The sequence below is a fragment of the Trachurus trachurus genome, assembly GCF_905171665.1.
Source record: "Trachurus trachurus genome assembly, chromosome: 10".
Classification (NCBI taxonomy): Eukaryota; Metazoa; Chordata; class Actinopteri; order Carangiformes; family Carangidae; genus Trachurus; species Trachurus trachurus.
Window position 1 is genome coordinate 22,968,887 of NC_139894.1, and position 16,887 is coordinate 22,985,773.

Genomic DNA, 16,887 nt, shown 5'->3' on the forward strand with positions numbered 1-16,887 from the left:
AAATTCAATTCTCATACACTGGAAAAGGTCAACACAGCCTTCTCTCAGTTCACGCCCATGAAATGTCATATTGGATGTACATGAAACATGAACATGAACTGGACAGCTGGCGCTGAGGTTGAGCTTAAGCTACCACTCTTGTCTGTTTCAGTGTTTGCGCTCTAAGAACAGGGTGGGCGCCTCAGGTCTGCACTTATTTTGCATGCCCACATAGAAAGGTCAAGGAAACAGCAATAAATTCAGAAATTAAGCCTTGGAGGAAGATTTGAAGAGGCAGGTGAATATTAGGATAGTTCAGTGGGAGCAGCCACACAGCAGGGGTTTAAAGGAATAGGAAGTAAATGAGATCTACCATATGGCTGTCCTGAGAGTTCACTATATTATATCATGTTGTGGGATTCAGCAGAGACGAAGCTGAGAAAAAAGCCGCAAGCAAAACCTGGCAATAAGTGTGTGTGTGTGTGTGTGTGTGTGTGTGTGTGTGTGTGTGTGTGTGTGTGTGTGTGTGTGTGTGTGTGTGTGTGTGTGTGTGTGTGTTAGTTTGTGCATAGAAGCACATATGTGTTTGAGAGCCTAGATAGCACATAGATGAGCTCAAACACACCCGGCTTATGTTCATTTCCGAGCAAGTGAGTCTGTGTTTGCATATTATGTGTGTGTGTGTCTGTCTGTCTGTGAGTTCATGTGTTTGTGTATGTGTTTGCCTGTGCATGTGAAATAGTGAGACTGCTGTGTAAGACTTGAACCGTGGCAGATCAGCCGCAGAGTTACGGACACATCATTACTGTGCGGGGGTGGAAACAGGTTCAACACTGAACAGACTTACTTTCCTTTCATCTCTCCTTTCCTCCATCTACTTCTCCTTCACCTTCCTGTTCCTTTATCTCTGCTATTTTCATCCACCTCACCGCCTCTCTTTCTTCACCGCCTCTTTCTTCATCATCTCCTCCCTCTCTTCTTCCCTCTCAGCCAATGGATAATTCCACACTGACCTCTTCTTGTTATTTGGTCCTCACATAATAGTTCTCTAACTGCTTCCCACTCCTCTCTTTCTCTGTCCCGTTCGATCAAACCTTATCTGCTCCCACACTGGTTACACAGAGTTTCCGAAGATATATCAGTCCTGTGTGTGTGTGTGTGTGTGTGTGTGTGTGTGTGTGTGTGTGTGTGTGTGTGTGTGTGTGTGTGTGTGTAGGTGTGTGTGTGAGACATATTTCTTACAGTCTGCTCTGCGTGCTGTTGAGAACACACGGGCCCCAGGGTCTCCACTGCCAGCTGATGTTAGGAGTTGGGAGTCCATAGGCTGTGCATATCAGGGTCTGACTGCTGCCACTGAGGTACGGACCGGATGGCTCTGAGGCTTGTTTCCCATGAATCTGTGGGGAGACTGGGGAAGAGGAGAGACATTTAATCCACCAATACATCCAGCTATATGTCACAGGAATATCCCACAGTATGTAAACAGGGAAACATCCTCTGTAACCTGTCTGCTTGATTTGATTTGACTGCTTTACTCCAATTTCCAACTTTGAGGCTTTTAAATTCTCTAGGGTTTTTAACCAGTTTGTGATTCATCATTTATGACACACTCATGAGCTCATTTGTCTTTGCATGCCCTCTGTAATTTCTAATAATGGGTGGTATCAATGGGCTGGTCTACATCATTAGAAATTTTACAAAAAATGTGAAGTTGAGGCCTGTCCCACAGCTATTCTATTTGTCTCCATCAGCTTTTTGTACATCTTTTACTGTTTCAGCTTTAGTTCAGCTTTTCTCCGGAAAAAACAAAAACAAAGCACAAATAGATCCACAGATCCATATCACACAAAAGAACATCAGTATAGACCCTAATTATGCATATATGTTTGAAGCCAAGCATTTACATTGATACTACCATTGTTTTGTTTGGCAGCAGCTAAAAAATCAACTACACTGTCTCTGCCATTGTGAGAAAACCTCTAGAGTTTTGTAGCTGGAAGGTTTACTGTTGCACATCTACACACAACATCTGGTGCGATTCAGGCCAACAGTTTAGTTACCGTTGACAACAAGCGTGATGTTGAGCCTCCTCTCCAGCGCAGCGGCACTATTTTTCAGCACCACTGTGTAGTGCCCAGAATCCTTCTCACAAACATCCTTGATCTCCAACACGTGATTAAGGTGCATCCTCAACTTTTTCATCTTGAACTCAGGATGCTGGTTTATCATCTTTCCATCTTTATACCTGGACACAACACACACACACACACATTCAGTTGTTACAATAAAGACCAGACTCTCATGATGGAAGCGCTCCGCAGCTAAATTAATTCAGACATCTCAGCTGCATGAGGCTTAATTTCTCTTTTGGAAATTGTCCATTACATTTAATAAGTATATAAGTGAGCCTGATCTTACCATTGTGTTTCAGGTGTGGGGAAGGCTGACACATTTACTTGTAATTTGAAAGACTTCTGGCCAGCAGTTACCTCCACCACTGGTCCAGTTTGGTAGTTGAGACTGATGAATGGCTTTTCTGGAAAAAGAAAACATCACTTGTTCACAAAATGTCCGTAGAAGCGTCCACAGGAACATCTCAGATCAAACCTGTGCTGTATCGGTACAATAACTTTTTGTGTGGATATTTCAATTCACTTTCCTGCGGTGAGTCCTTGGGGTTTCAATGTGTTTTTGCTTTGGTAGAGCATCCTTTAAAGATAAAGTGGTTTCTGACTGATAACTTATGGATTGCTGCTTTTTCCATCTTTTGTGATGTGATTGCCAACCCTGAATTTGTCCAAAACTATTAAACCTGCAAAACTAGAGAGATCATTACCATCCTCAGGTGTAGGCTACTTTGAGTTTAATTCTAATTATCAATGCTAAAGATGGTAAACGTTATACCTGCTTAACACAAGCCTCTTAGCCTCATTGTAGCCATGTTAGCATCCTGATGTTAGCATTTTGCTCAAAGTCCTGCTGTGCCTAAGCACAGTCTCACATTGCTGCGGGCATGACCTTTGACTCTTAGCATTGTTGTATTATCTACGTTATTACATACATTACTTACTACTTACTATTACTTACTACATTGTTGTTGTTAAGGATGAGGATTGTGATTGTGATTGTGATTGTGTGTTTAGACTAGGAGACAGTTTTACTGAAATAGAGCAAGACCAACTAGGAAAATGTGTAGCTCTGAGTCAGTGCTTACCATGAACTATAACCTGAGTTTGTCGGGTTACTGTGACGTCAGTGCTGGTCACGTTGCAGAAGTACGGGCCACTGTCTGTGACATTGACACTACGGATGGTCAGGATGTTAACAGCCTCTGTGGCATGGGCCAGAGCTTCACGATAGGGCCGAGTGTCCGCCAGGCTGTTGATCTAGTGAGAAGAAACAGACTCTGAGAATCATAAAACACCCTCGGAAATACAGGTTACCTGCTGCTATACGTACCTCTTCGCCCGGATAGGACCACTGAATCTTTACCCCAGTGTTGAACTCCACCATTGCTGTGCAGTTCAGGGTGAGGGCCTCCCCCACCATCAGCTCTACTGGGTCCTCAGGAAACAGCTTGACATCGTAAACCTCGCTTCCTGTCCGGGAAAAAGAAAAAAAAGGGGGAGGGAGAAACAGAGGGACAGAGGGAAGGAGACAGTGAGAGAGGTCACGGTGACACTGTCAGCAGTTTTTCCTTCCTTGCTGGACCAGAGGAAATGACTTTCCTTTGGACATGAGGAGCCATCCCACCATAAAGAATCTGTCCGTCACAAGTTCACACTGTTTCCATTCACGTGCCAAGCTATATATCAGTAAAGGAAATTAAAAAGGAGTACAGTGAAGCCTGTATTCCAGATAAGAGAGAAAAGGCAAGAAAGCTTTGGACACTGGCCTCTGATATCCAAGCCACCTCTCTGTGCAGTCACTGGTAATGAAACGTGGTGTAAGGAAAAAAAAAAAAAAAAGCACACATATGCTGGTGATGTCTGTGTAGCAGACTGTGATTGCCTGATTGTTCAAACGCTCCATTACCATCCCTAGCGAAGACTTGTTCTCACTTTCTCTGGAGAGTGATGCTGCTGTTACTTTTGGCCAGCGGTGGGTATGAGTTTCCACACGCCCTCTGAAGTGAGGGGTGAATGATCTCACACAACATAGCAAAGTGCCTGCGGGTCTCTCAGAGTACAGTCCTGACCAGAGGGAACCTCGACATAAACCTCCTGTCCCCTCATCTCGGTTTCTTTAAATTTAATTATGCCCTGCCTGCCCTCTCCTCCTCTCCATTCTTTTCTCTAAATTCTGCTCGGATAATGGCACACGTCCCAACATTAAAAGGGGAGTAGTTGACATAATGAAATAAAATTATTCAAATTGACACTATTAAGGCATAATTTGTTCAATTACTGCCTGAATTACTGTGACAATGCAGTTGGCCTTGCACCACCTTTCATTTTCTAGCTAATTTCTCCTTCAACATGAGCACAACATGAAATCTGATGTAATGAATATTTGCGCTGGGCGTTTTCTCGTTTGCTGATTGCTGCTGTACAGTACTTAAAAGTGTGCATGATACATTTGAGTGAACCTTTTAAACTTTTCAGCACAGACTATGAAGTGTTTCACCTGTAGTGTGGATCAGGTAGTTGGGAGAATGGTGACGCTGACCGTCCAGTGTGGCCATACACACAAATCCAATGATCAATGCAGTGTTCACATTTTGTCGGGGAATAGACCAGCCTTTCTTGTTGTCCCATGTCATCTCGCTCACCTGCTCCAGAGGTGTGGGAAACTGAGATCACACACACACACACACACACACATTTGCTTGAGTTAAAATCCTTAAATAAACCTTGATAGCTTCAATTTGCAGGAATAGCGTGTGCGAAATCTGTGATGAGTACAAACCGCGACCAGAGTGACATTCAGATCCGGCACTGTGACAAGACATGGCACTGTGACGTCCGTGGAGAGGTGCTTGATTAAAATGGTCTTCAGGTCTTCTTTGTCGCCCTCTCTCCTGAGGAAAGGCAGCTCTGGGTCTGGATGCAGATAGAAACAGGGGAGCTGTTAAAAGGTAACGCTGATGGCAGCTGGGATAATGACAGCTATTACTGAGGTAACTTCATGAACGTACAGACTGATACCTCGCAGCTGGATAATAACCCCTGAAGATGTGGCATACGTGGACTTTATCATGATTACCACATAATGCAACAGCTCACCCTGTCCCTTTACGGTAAATGGCATTTAGACCTGCTATTACACATCAACTGAGGAACAGACAGCCGTGGGGTTTAATCCTCCTCTAAACAGTGTTACAGTTTCACCCCGAGATGTCTGGTAGTGGGAAATATATCTGTTTCATCCTCAACACCTTGATGTCCTCATGTTGCACATGGCTTTGTAAGACATCACAGGAGCTGTCACCAATTTACATTGCACCTGTTATCACTATAAAACCTTATATTCCCACAGCATGAGCGTGCGTTACTATAATGGAAATGCTTATCTCTCAGGCCTTCCTGTCATTGGCAGCGAATTTCATACAGCAGCGAGATGTCGTACGACTACAAACTGCTTACTTGATTTTTTATTTCTTTTATTTTTGACACGATAAACCTCTTTTTATCTTTGTCCCTTTTTCTGCAGCACTTCAAGCTGCTGCAAAGGTGGGGTGGGCACAAAGGGTCCTATCTTATCGAGAGGCTTATATTTCTCACCTGCAATGATCTAAATACACACAGGTTACAGGAATAATACACAGCCTTTCGCAGCTTAAGTTCTTCACAATAAATCACTGTAGGTATTAGACTGTGATTGCTTTGGAAGAGGAAATGTCCCACCCGGGTTAAGAAGAGTTCGCAAAAGCACGAGGGATATGAGCCTGTGTGTGTGTGTGTGTGTGCGTGTGTTTGTGTGAATGTAGGTGAAAATGTGTCAGAGGAAGTGCTTGTATATTTTGCATGTGCCTGCGCGTCTGTATGCAAGCCAGCGCATTTACAGTGCATTCATGCATTTGGGTCACACTGTATACTTGTGAGGGTTTGAGTGTTTATAGGACTGTGTGCAGCACAGACGGGTTAAAGGGTCGACGTCTGCCTGTTTAACTGAACCCACATGCGTCCCCCTCTCATCTCCCCACACGCTGGGTCTAATTTATGGCTGTGATTTCATCTGCTTCTGATCAGCCCCCTGGTTAGATCTGTGGAAACTGTTTTGGCACCTTGTCAGAAGGAATACAGACGTTTCACATGAGTGGAGTGGTCAGCAGGACTCCCCTACATGACAATCATCTGTCTCTCTATCCTCCTCCGCCTCCTTGTACATGTCCCCCACAGCACATGGAGCAAGGCAAATAAAAGGAAAGGACAGCCCTTAGGCCAAACTCAGAGTCTAAAGTCGGAGCAAGTGAGAGCAATGGTTATGAATCCTAATACATGACACACTATGAAACGATCATGTGGTGAGAAAGATGTGGAGCGAAACAAATTTTATTGTGCAGTCCTAATCAGATTTGAGGCTCTCATGAATAACATGTAAAGCCTCTTGAGAAGGTGGGCTAAAAGAGAGCTCATGCTGTATTTCAATATTCCTAAATTAATAATATATCTTTTCTCTAATTAGAAAAGTGAATGAGCAGCTCTTTCCTACCTTTATCAAATGCTTCTCATCTCTCATTTCCGAAACATTGATCTCACCAGCTTCGAGGGTGTTACTGAGGCAAAGTAAACAATCTCCAGTTCTAATAATGCAGAGGTGGCTTTGATATTGGAGTCAAATTCAGTCTGCTGCAGTAGGACAGCTGTGGTTTTCTTGTGAACCTCCCAAGAAAAAGAGAAACTAAAGCCTAAAAGGGTCCACATAGCCAAGCTAAAGAGCTGCAGACCAGGGCAGCAGGCATGTAGGAGATGAAAGATGCTGTCTTCAAACTCAGTACAAGTTGAGCAGCAAAATGGCCTCATAAACTGCAACATAAAATGACTTCCGAATGGAAAAGTTAAGTTGTGGATGGAAATGTGATATTTTATCATATTTGATAGTCTGTACTCTGACAGCTACTTTTAAATGTAATAGGAGAAAGGCCTTCATAATGAATATTTTATGTTGAGTCAGCAAGGTGAATGAGTCATTCAAATATTGCGACATGTTGTTTTCAATTGAGTTTGCATCAGCCTGAGTGTGTCTGTGTGGGTGGGTGGGTTTGTAGTGTAGCTCACCCCTGACAAAGACATAAACGCTGACGGCAGTGGTGTCATCGATGATGGCCTTGGCATCCTTATAAAAGCATTGATAGGAGCCTGTGTCTCTGCCCTGAGCCCTGTTCAGGACAAGCCTCTTGCAGTACGGCCTTGTCGGCTGCCCTGGACACTCGCTGATTAGGACAACCCTCTGGCCGAGGGCCCCGGCGGTCGGCGGCTGGGTCTGACGGTCGGTTAGCTCCTGTCGATCCACAGTCTGATCAGGCCAGCTCCAGGTCAGAGTGTGCTGTCCCCTGCGGACACATCCAGTCAAAGGACATGGAACAGATCTCACATTAGTATGAGCATCAGGATAATAAATCATCACTCACAGTAATAACAGGAAGAAAAGGTCCACATTTTTGTCCACCTGTTTGAAAATAATCGCTGCTTGTGTACATAGATACACACATGATTTCTGATTTAAACAGACATGAAAAATATTGATCTTTTCACAAGTTTAAGTTTATTTTTTAAGGAATCAAATTAAAACCGTTACACATATTCTACTTGTGTCATGTTTTGATTAATTGAAGTGTCAAAGTGACCAAAGTGTTTGTGTGTGTGTGTGTGTGTGTGTGTGTGTGTGTGTGTGTGTGTGTGTGTGTGTGTGTGTGTGTGTGTGTGTGTGTGTGTGTGTGTGTGTGTGTGTGTAATGCTATAAATTCCTCTGTGCATCCACACATCCCATTCTTCTTTGTGCTTTGTCACATAAATTCAGTTACTGGTGGACATGTTAACCTGGAGGCATTAAGAGCCACATAGAGCAGGATCATAATGGCAGTCTGAAAACTGATATCTTTCACCACCTGCCTCCACCAACTGCAAATGTCAATGTACAAACATTTGCAGACGGTGCCAAAATGTGATGACAGGAAATGGGCAAGGGGCAATGGAAGTTTTCTGTGGGTTATTTTCCAGCCCTTGTGAATAGCATTTATCTGCCTACATTCTATAAAATGCACGTTGTGATGACTAAATTGACTAAAATGAAACTGACTTCCTCTCCCTCAGGATTGGCGAAAATGTAAGGTTTACATGCAAACAATTATTCAAGACCTGTGTTGGGAAAAGTCCAAGAGTATCACCAGCTTTCCAAAGACAGCATTTTTTTTTGTCCCGGAGAGACAAAACAGCCAATGGAGTGACAGCTTGGCAGCGGACAGTGTAGAAGAGATTTCATAAGGATAAAGGATGGTTATTATGAGTAAATTCATATCTAACAACAACATGGTTTACATCAGTGCTGGTTTTATTTTAGAACAAAAAGTCTCTGTGTGTCTTAAAGGACATATGCTTTTATTTTTATGGTTCATAAAATCTGGAGTACCACTTTTTCCCTATTAGTGGTGGTTTTTGTGTGTGCTTTTTTCTTTATTCAAAAGCTCTCAGTAAAACCAGTAATTTTAGGCTTCATGAATAAAAACTAATACTTGACTGTTTTCCATCAGAAACACAATGCAGAAAAATGCACTGAAAACTTCAGTGAAAATGAGTCTCTGGTGTATGAAATGCTAAAATAGAAGTAACACCAACTAACAATACAAAAAACGAAAGTTTTTTCTTGCTTTACCTTAGGTAGGCTATATGAAATAAATATAATGACATGGCACAATGTTGGGTCTAATGGGTGTAACATATTGAGATTGAGATTTGAATTTAGATTGGTTCCCCTGTCCTGTCTGCCACCATACTTCCCTGAATGAACGAATAATTCATCTACAGCACAAAGGAAGTGAATGCCACTGCACATCCTCAACAGAAAAAGGATAACACATGTTTTCCCTGCATGTGGTAGAAATAGTTGATGGAAAAACCTGAGTAATTGTAGAGACACTATAACCAGCAAAAGAAAAAGGGGGGGGGGGGGGGGGGGGGGCTCCATTGTCAGAGGAGGTGAGGACACAAACTGATGGGTGAACTGGGAGTTCACAAAACCTAGGGCTGGCAAAGAGACTGGCACGGCCAGTAAATCGTCTTTATTTTTACGGTCCACCATTATTGTCCTGATCTCCCTCAGATTAAGGAAGCTCGAAACTGACTACAGTTGGCTTTAGCTATTTCCACCTGATCAGCAAGTAAACAAACCTGCTAACTTAGAAATACAACTGTTTTACTCTTTATCACCCCAGTAGGATCTGGGTTTTGCTACTGTAAGCTTTAGCTGGCAGAGGCTATGGTGTCAATGTGCTATTGCTAGCTGCCCCAAGGGGGATCATCCCTATGTTCCCCGGGTCCTATGTTCCCCACTTTGTATGGGACCGGGGAACATAGGACCCTTTTTTAGAAAAAGGGTCCTATGTTCCCCGCTTTCCCCCAAAAGGACCCGGGGAACATGCAATTTTTTGTACCCATACCTGGAAGTGGAGTTGTGAGTGACTTGGCATATTTTTGCCTATTTTTGAGTGAGAAGTTGAGTTGTGAGTTTGAGTGAGAAGTGTAGGCTAATTGTCCCATTGGTTGGGTTCAGGCAATGAAGAAAGGAGTTGGTTAAGTTTAGTAAAAAGACCAGGTAGAGGCTAGACAGGCCAGATAGATAGAGAGAGTCCAGATAAGTAGAGAGAGTCCATCGACCAGCAACAGCGGGGAACATAGGACCATTTTTTTTGAAAAAAGGTCCTATGTTCCCCGGTAACAGCAGGGAACACAGGACCCTTTTTGGTAAAAACGGGGAAATAGGACCCATTTTCAAAAAGAGGGTCCCGGGGGCTAACAATATGCATGCTGCTCCTTCCAGTCACCAAACCCTTTCAATACAATACATTAGCACCGCTGTTCTGGTAGCTGATTCTCATGCACACTAAACTCCTCAAAACCTCCTCAGTAAAGTTTTGACTTAGTATGTGGCTAAGTCTCTCCAATGTTTCCTCAGTTTATCTAAAAGCAGGGTTTTTTATTTATTTATTCATTCATTCTTTTTTTTTTTTCTTTTTTTTTTTACTTTAAACAAAATAAACATTAAGCTGCATTTTACTGTTGTCCGTTGAGCATGTGCTGTTATGTATTGGGTTGCAAATTTTATTTTCATAATCAAGTGATCTGATAATTAATTCAAATCAGTTAACTGTTCTGTAAAATGTCAGAAAATATCAACAAATGGCCTTCATCATTTCCCAATGCCTAATGTGACATTTTCATACTGCTTTTTTGCCCTTGTTTTGTTTGTATTAATTTTAAGGGGAGGAACAGCAAATCCTTTACCTGAGAAACTGAAACCATAAAATGCTAGCTGGGTAGGTCAGTCTATGTCAATAAACTTATAGAATATGTTGTATTGTTACAGTAACAGTGCAACATAAGCTTATATTTATATTATGTAGCCTACTGTAGGCCTACATTGCCACAAACTATATCTGTACTGTTCCAAATAGTGTCTATGATACTGTGGCTACTAATTTATGCTCAATCACTGCATTTGCATAGCCTACTGTACATACCTGCATGTAATAATGAGTGTTTCGTTGACTGGAATCACTAGGTCGCCTCTGGAGCTGTCAAGGATGGGTGGAGTCATAGAAAAGCCAATCACCAGACCTGAGGGAGAAAACACGATAACTGCATTAGTTTCATGTTACACAGGTCAGTCAGGACCTAGTGGATTTGACAGAGCTGCCGGTTAGGCTGTCAAATCACAGAAACACATCAGGAATCTGAAATCTGACACGACGGCAGCTCAGATAGCACGTTGTTCATTACATTTACAAGCTGTAAGGCAATCTGCGGCTAAAGGACTTGGTCCCTCATGATGAGAACACCCAGCCAGAGAAATCATGGCCCACTCATGAGGCAGTGTTGCTCTTCCTCTGACATAACCACCATTTGCCCTTGATTCATTACCAATGCATTCACTCCACTGACTTCTGCTTGGTTAATACAGCCGGTCCAGAATGTCATTACCTTCCCAGAGTCCCCTCAGGGTGCTATTAGCGCTTAGCCAGACTCCACACCTACAGTCTATCATATATAAAAGTGTCACCATGACTTATGCACCACCTGGATGTCATTAGAGATGAAAAAAACTGGGGGTGTTGTGTTACGAGGGCGTAGAGACTTTCTTTGCATTCATAAAAACAACAAACAATAGCCATTTTTCATCATTGAAAGCAATCACAGTACGTGTCCAGTATTTAATGTGCTTTACAATTCCCAACAGAATACACACAACAGGATAAATATTCAAGGACAAACAGCAGCAACTCAAAGACCTGACAGATAACGTTTAATACTTTGCATACTATTAACGAATACGGACAAAGAGAAGTGCTTGGGGTCAGGTGGTATGTGCAACAGAGCATCAGATGTACATTAGTGACTCACACAACCTCAAGCATGTGAAGTACACTCTATACAGACAGAAATTAACACCAGCAGAAAGAACCATTTCATAATGGTCAGTCACGACCTACCGCCAAACAAAACCCAGAGCTCTGGACAGCTGCAATTCTTTTTCTTTCTTTTTTAAAGTATATTTTTTGGCTTTTCATGCCTTTATTTGATAGGACAGTTGAGAAATAGGAAATGGGGAGGCAGAGAGGGGGGGATTGATAGGACAGGGCCGCTCAACGTGGGATTCGAACCAGGGCCGCCTGCAGTGAGGACTATAGCCTCAACACATGGGGCAAGTGCTCTAACAACTTAGCTAAACACTGCCCCAAGCAATTCTTGTACACAAACCTCATTCCACCAACACATCCTGCTGCCCATGGCGCACAATAGAGTCCAGTTATTCTTATGTAAATATTTTTGTTAATCATGTTTACAGTAAATGTTGGTCCCAGTGGAAGGAGACTGATCGACCTGACCTGGGCTCCCTCCGATGCAGGAAAAAGACAGAAACTCAACTATACCTTCAACTCTGAAGGGTCAGCCTTGCCCTTGACTACATTGAAGTGACAGTTATTATCACAATAAACTTCTACCCTGCAACATCAAAAGGCCTCAAATAAACTTGTCCTTGTCCTTTGTGCTCGACTTAGAGATTTCCTACTTTACCCAGGATGACGTTAAACAGCCTGCAAAGCAAAAGAGGAAACTATTAAAGTTGATTTCATGGAAAAGCGGGGGTGTGGGTTAATATAGCTGAACTTTTTTACACACTGGCATGACAATAGTCAAGGCCACTTTTCCACTGAATTGTCATCCATCTCATGAATGAAATCCCCTTTGTGCACTTTTGACATTTGGGGTTTTGTTGTCATTAATATTGTTCAGATTTTATACAAATTAAGACATTTTTTATCAGCTTTTTACTGTCAATTCTATATTAAAGTTAGAGTTATCAAAATAATTTGACATTTTGAGAAATATTAAAAATTGTCTTCATACAGCAGGCAGTTAGCTTTGCACATAGACTGCAAACATGAGCCGTTTTCCCACTAAAATTAGCGGGTCGACGTGGGTTTTTTAAACGCGGGTCGACCCGCTAACAATCGGCATTTAGCCCCTTTCCCATTGACCAAAATGAGCCGAGTCTGACCCCCCGCTGAGGGATCAGACAGAGCATAAACCAGTCGCCCCGCTCTCATCCGCGGTGCAAGAGACACACACAGACAGTCATGCCACAGCCGCCCGCCGCGGAGTGTCCGTCCGCCGAGGCAGACTCTCTGGCTGGCTGACCTGGAGCACCAGGACCGCGGAGGACAGAGAGTCTGCTGCGGCCGGATGACGGACGTCCGCGGCACAACACGTCAGTTAAACAGACTGTCGCTTCTTTTCTTTTCTTTTTTTCTATCGTTTTTGGTCAGTGTTGTTTGATCTTTTGATCCCAGTCTCGGATGAGAGCAGAGCGGAGCAGAGCTTTGTTTGATATGAGACGCGACCGGCGCGATGACGTAGCTTCACGTAACGTTCAGTGTCATCACGTAAATTAGCGGGTTGACGCGGGTCTGGCGTTCCCACTGCAAGCCGTTCGGAGCCGAGCCGATTAAAGGCGATTTTAACCCGCGTCGCTTGCCGAGTCGTTTGACGTCGACGCGGCTCGGTGCGCCTTTCCCACTGCCACCAAAAGCCGATTGTTAGCGGGTTTAAACGGGTTTTTTGGCCAGTGGGAAAGGGGTAATGGAGACAGCTGGCCTTGCTCTGTCTGGAGGCCATGAACAGAGTCAGCCTGCTCACCAATGAACACTTAAAAAAAAATGTTGTTTGTTTATTACAGTCACGGAAACAACGTGATTACAGGAATGTACTATTGTTTTTTATTGTTTTTTATTGAATGTACTATTGTTTTTTACACACTGGCATGACAATAGTCAAGGACACTTTTCCACTGAATTGTCATCCATCTCATGAATGAAATCCCCTTTGTGCACTTTTGACATTTGGGGTTTTGTTGTCATTAATATTGTTCAGATTTTATACAAATTAAGACATTTTTTTTATCAGCTTTTTACTGTCAATTCTATGTTAAAGTTAGAGTTATCAAAATAATTTGACATTTTGAGAAATATTAAAAATTGTCTTCATACAGCAGGCAGTTAGCTTTGCTTAGCACATAGACTGCAAACATGGAGACAGCTGGCCTTGCTCTGTCTGGAGGCCATGAACAGAGTCAGCCTGCTCACCAATGAACACTTAAAAAAAAAATGTTTTTGTTTATTACAGTCACGGAAACAACGTGATTGCTCACTTTGTACATTCCTGTTTCCAGTCTTTGTGCTATGCAATGCTAACTGTCTCTGAGCTATAGCTTCACATTCACAGTAGCCTACATATGCAAGGGTCGTATCAATATCGTAAATGCTGAACAATTCCTGTGTTTTATTATTGCTGATATTGACCTTCTTGTTTTCTTTCAGTAAAATAATAATTATCATTCATATTCACATTCACAATATCTTTGATGATCTCTGCTGCAGGGATCAGTTGAGACAAAACCATCAATGGCCATCTGCCTCTGTTTTTGTGAGAATATTAAAAGAGATGTAGGTACCTCATTGAAAACCTCATAAAAGCTAAAAAAAAAAAAAAACACTTAAATGAATGTACAATAGAACAGCTTGTGGTACTGACAAAACAAACTTGAGGGGCTAAAGTGGGAAGTGATGGCAGTAGCTACTTTAGACATTCCCAGTTTGGCTCACAGCAGGGTATTCCTTCCTTTATACCTTTAACTCTTCCCCAGAGGAGAAGCCAAGTTTTCCCAACATTTGTCTCAGCTCAGATGTGAACCTGCCACCAGTGTCAGTCCCATCACCACCCAACCACAATACAACACAACACAACACAGCTTTGTCCTCTCACCTGAAATGTTGTGAAGGCAAACAGCGGGATGTGTCTGAGAAACATACACAAGGGCCAATTACAGCCTCCAACCGACCCCTAAGCCATTTCCTTGTCAGGACTCAGCTCACGTCTTCACTATTTTAGGAATAACAGTTTTCCTTCACACATGCTAAGGTTGGAGGGCAAGAGAGTGCATCTCCTTGAATATAAGTTCAGTATCGGAGAAAAACAGACATATGAGTTCTGGACCTCCCACGGCTTCCCAAGATTTCAGATTTCAGTCTCTCATGTGCTCACTATGGACGACAGACCAGGGTGTTTCACTCTGGCTACAGACCAGAACATTCAAATGTAAACCAAAACATGTAGATTTAGCATAGAAATATTTTTTGACAACATTAAAGCTGCACTAATCAATATTTACATGTGTAGCCTACTGTAACATAGGTGGCTCTGATGATCCTGCAGAGGGTTATCACTGTACTCTGATGTTGTCAACCTTACAGAGAGTTTTAGCTTCTTTCAGCATGTTGTTTTGGTAGGCAAAGGTAGCAACTGCTTGTTGAACACAGTGCAGCGTTTGGGAGTCAGGACACAGAGGTGACAGATGAATGAAGAGAAACACATTTCCAAAATCTTATCCACGTGTGACAGAACAAAAAACCTTCTTTGAAAGAAAACTTCCTCTGGTGGAACTTAAAACGTGCATTTGTTGTTAAATGACTGGAAAAATGGTTTGGTTTTGTCATTTAGGATTAAAAAATGACTAACTTTGGCTCCCTCCAGCGATAGTATCAAATAAAACACTGTGGCAGAAAGCAATACGCACCACCACAGATACAACTTTTTTCTATTTTCATACAAATAAAAATTCATGACATCAAGAATTATTTGAGTTGAGTTATGAATTTAACAAGGACACAGGATCTGCACAGTGCCAAATATCTCTGAGGAGAAATAGGGGAGAAAAAAATGTCCCCAAATCCAGAGTACAGTCTGGCGTGTGCTGACACAATTTTTCTCTCTGGCAGATGTACAGACTGAGTGATGAGCTCTGAGCTAAATCCAAACTGTAGCTGAGACTCAGTGATGGATGCTTCCCTCACAATCTGTTGAGAGATTGCACACTGTGACAGACAGAACACAAATTGTGAATCTTTTTCAAATGTCACAACTGACTGGCATCGCTTGAGAGACAAGACATCGAGATGTTTGTTGAGGTGTATTTAGGAGGGAAGCGTGGATACGTTACATTTACTATAAAAGGAAAACCTCTAGGTTTGGTTTATTTGAAATGCTCCAATGTACAGTGAGATTGACTGATGTGTCTATCACAGCGCAGCAAGAGTATCATTCACCAGAGGGCAAAGAAGGCAGTACTCCCACACAGAGTCAAGCTAAGAGCTCTTTGAAGTCAAGCAGAACATTTCACAGATCATTCAAACTGATACAATTCATAACAAATATGTGGTTGTACTCGGAGCTCAGTACTCCCGACATGGCCTGTTTCCAGGGTGAGTGTGAGGCTAATGTGTGCCACATTATTTGTCGAGACTTTGGATCTCTCCTATACATCACTTGTCATGTGAAGTGGCTCTCTGATAACTGCTGAGGGAGGCACTGCAATATCATGACTTACTGCGTGCAGGGCTGCGCACATGGCTATGGGCCAAAACAGCCACCAACATCTTGGCTGTTTGGACACAACAGATTGATGAGAGGTGGGAAGAGGGCAGTTCTAAGCCCTGCATGCTGTAGGCGACTCTTGGCCTTGATGCCCCAGGAGCTTCAAGTTCATTCTCCCGTGATTCACAATGTTGAAAATGCTCGGTGCCAGATGTCAATATCTTCCATATGGATGTGCTGTATAATGTATACGCTGTGTTTCCAAACTGTGAGACACCAGATATGGAGGCTTGACAGCCCATCAGCTACACAAAGGGTTTGAGAAAATATATAATCCCATTAGCAAGTGTTTGCGTTCTGTCAAGTATAATTAAAAACACACATTGCCCTAATGTACAGCTATGTGTAGCGAATGCCAAAGAAAACCAAACACATCAATTCATACAACTTCATGGCTGATAACTTATCTTGTCCTGATAATAAACACATTTTCCTGCTGTGACCTTTCATGCTGCGTTTCATGACAGATTGTTATGACTGCTATCACTCAGTACCTCATTTATCTTATTACTCATTAAATGGTGAAGTTAAAAAAGGTTAACAGTCATACATTGTGCAGCATGCTTTGTTCTTGATCAGCAGTATCAGCTGGAGGAGAGAGTACAGACTGTTATGTAGGAGAGTGAGTAAGCAGAGCTGCAGCTGTGAACTTTGGTTTAAGGAGACGGTGAGACTGCAGCTTCAAACCGAAAATGCGCGGTGCAATGATGATGTGAGTGCGCTGCAAAGTGTTTCAGCTCAACTTGATTTTCTTTCATTT

At 42.6% G+C, this 16,887-nt stretch overlaps 1 protein-coding gene across 1 annotated transcript in view; it reads right to left on the reverse strand.

The window, feature by feature from the left end:
- flt4 (fms related receptor tyrosine kinase 4) overlaps nucleotides 1-16,887 on the reverse strand; it is a 42,837-nt gene that overhangs the window by 14,992 nt on the left and 10,958 nt on the right. The window contains exons 2-10 of the mRNA XM_083980909.1: nucleotides 10,658-10,754; nucleotides 7,200-7,474; nucleotides 4,888-5,021; nucleotides 4,606-4,771; nucleotides 3,439-3,578; nucleotides 3,194-3,365; nucleotides 2,398-2,515; nucleotides 2,040-2,224; nucleotides 1,222-1,387 (exon numbers count right to left, since the gene is read on the reverse strand). Coding sequence (XP_083837035.1) covers nucleotides 1,222-1,387; nucleotides 2,040-2,224; nucleotides 2,398-2,515; nucleotides 3,194-3,365; nucleotides 3,439-3,578; nucleotides 4,606-4,771; nucleotides 4,888-5,021; nucleotides 7,200-7,474; nucleotides 10,658-10,754 — 1,453 coding nt within the window. The remainder of the gene's footprint in view (nucleotides 1-1,221; nucleotides 1,388-2,039; nucleotides 2,225-2,397; nucleotides 2,516-3,193; nucleotides 3,366-3,438; nucleotides 3,579-4,605; nucleotides 4,772-4,887; nucleotides 5,022-7,199; nucleotides 7,475-10,657; nucleotides 10,755-16,887) is intronic.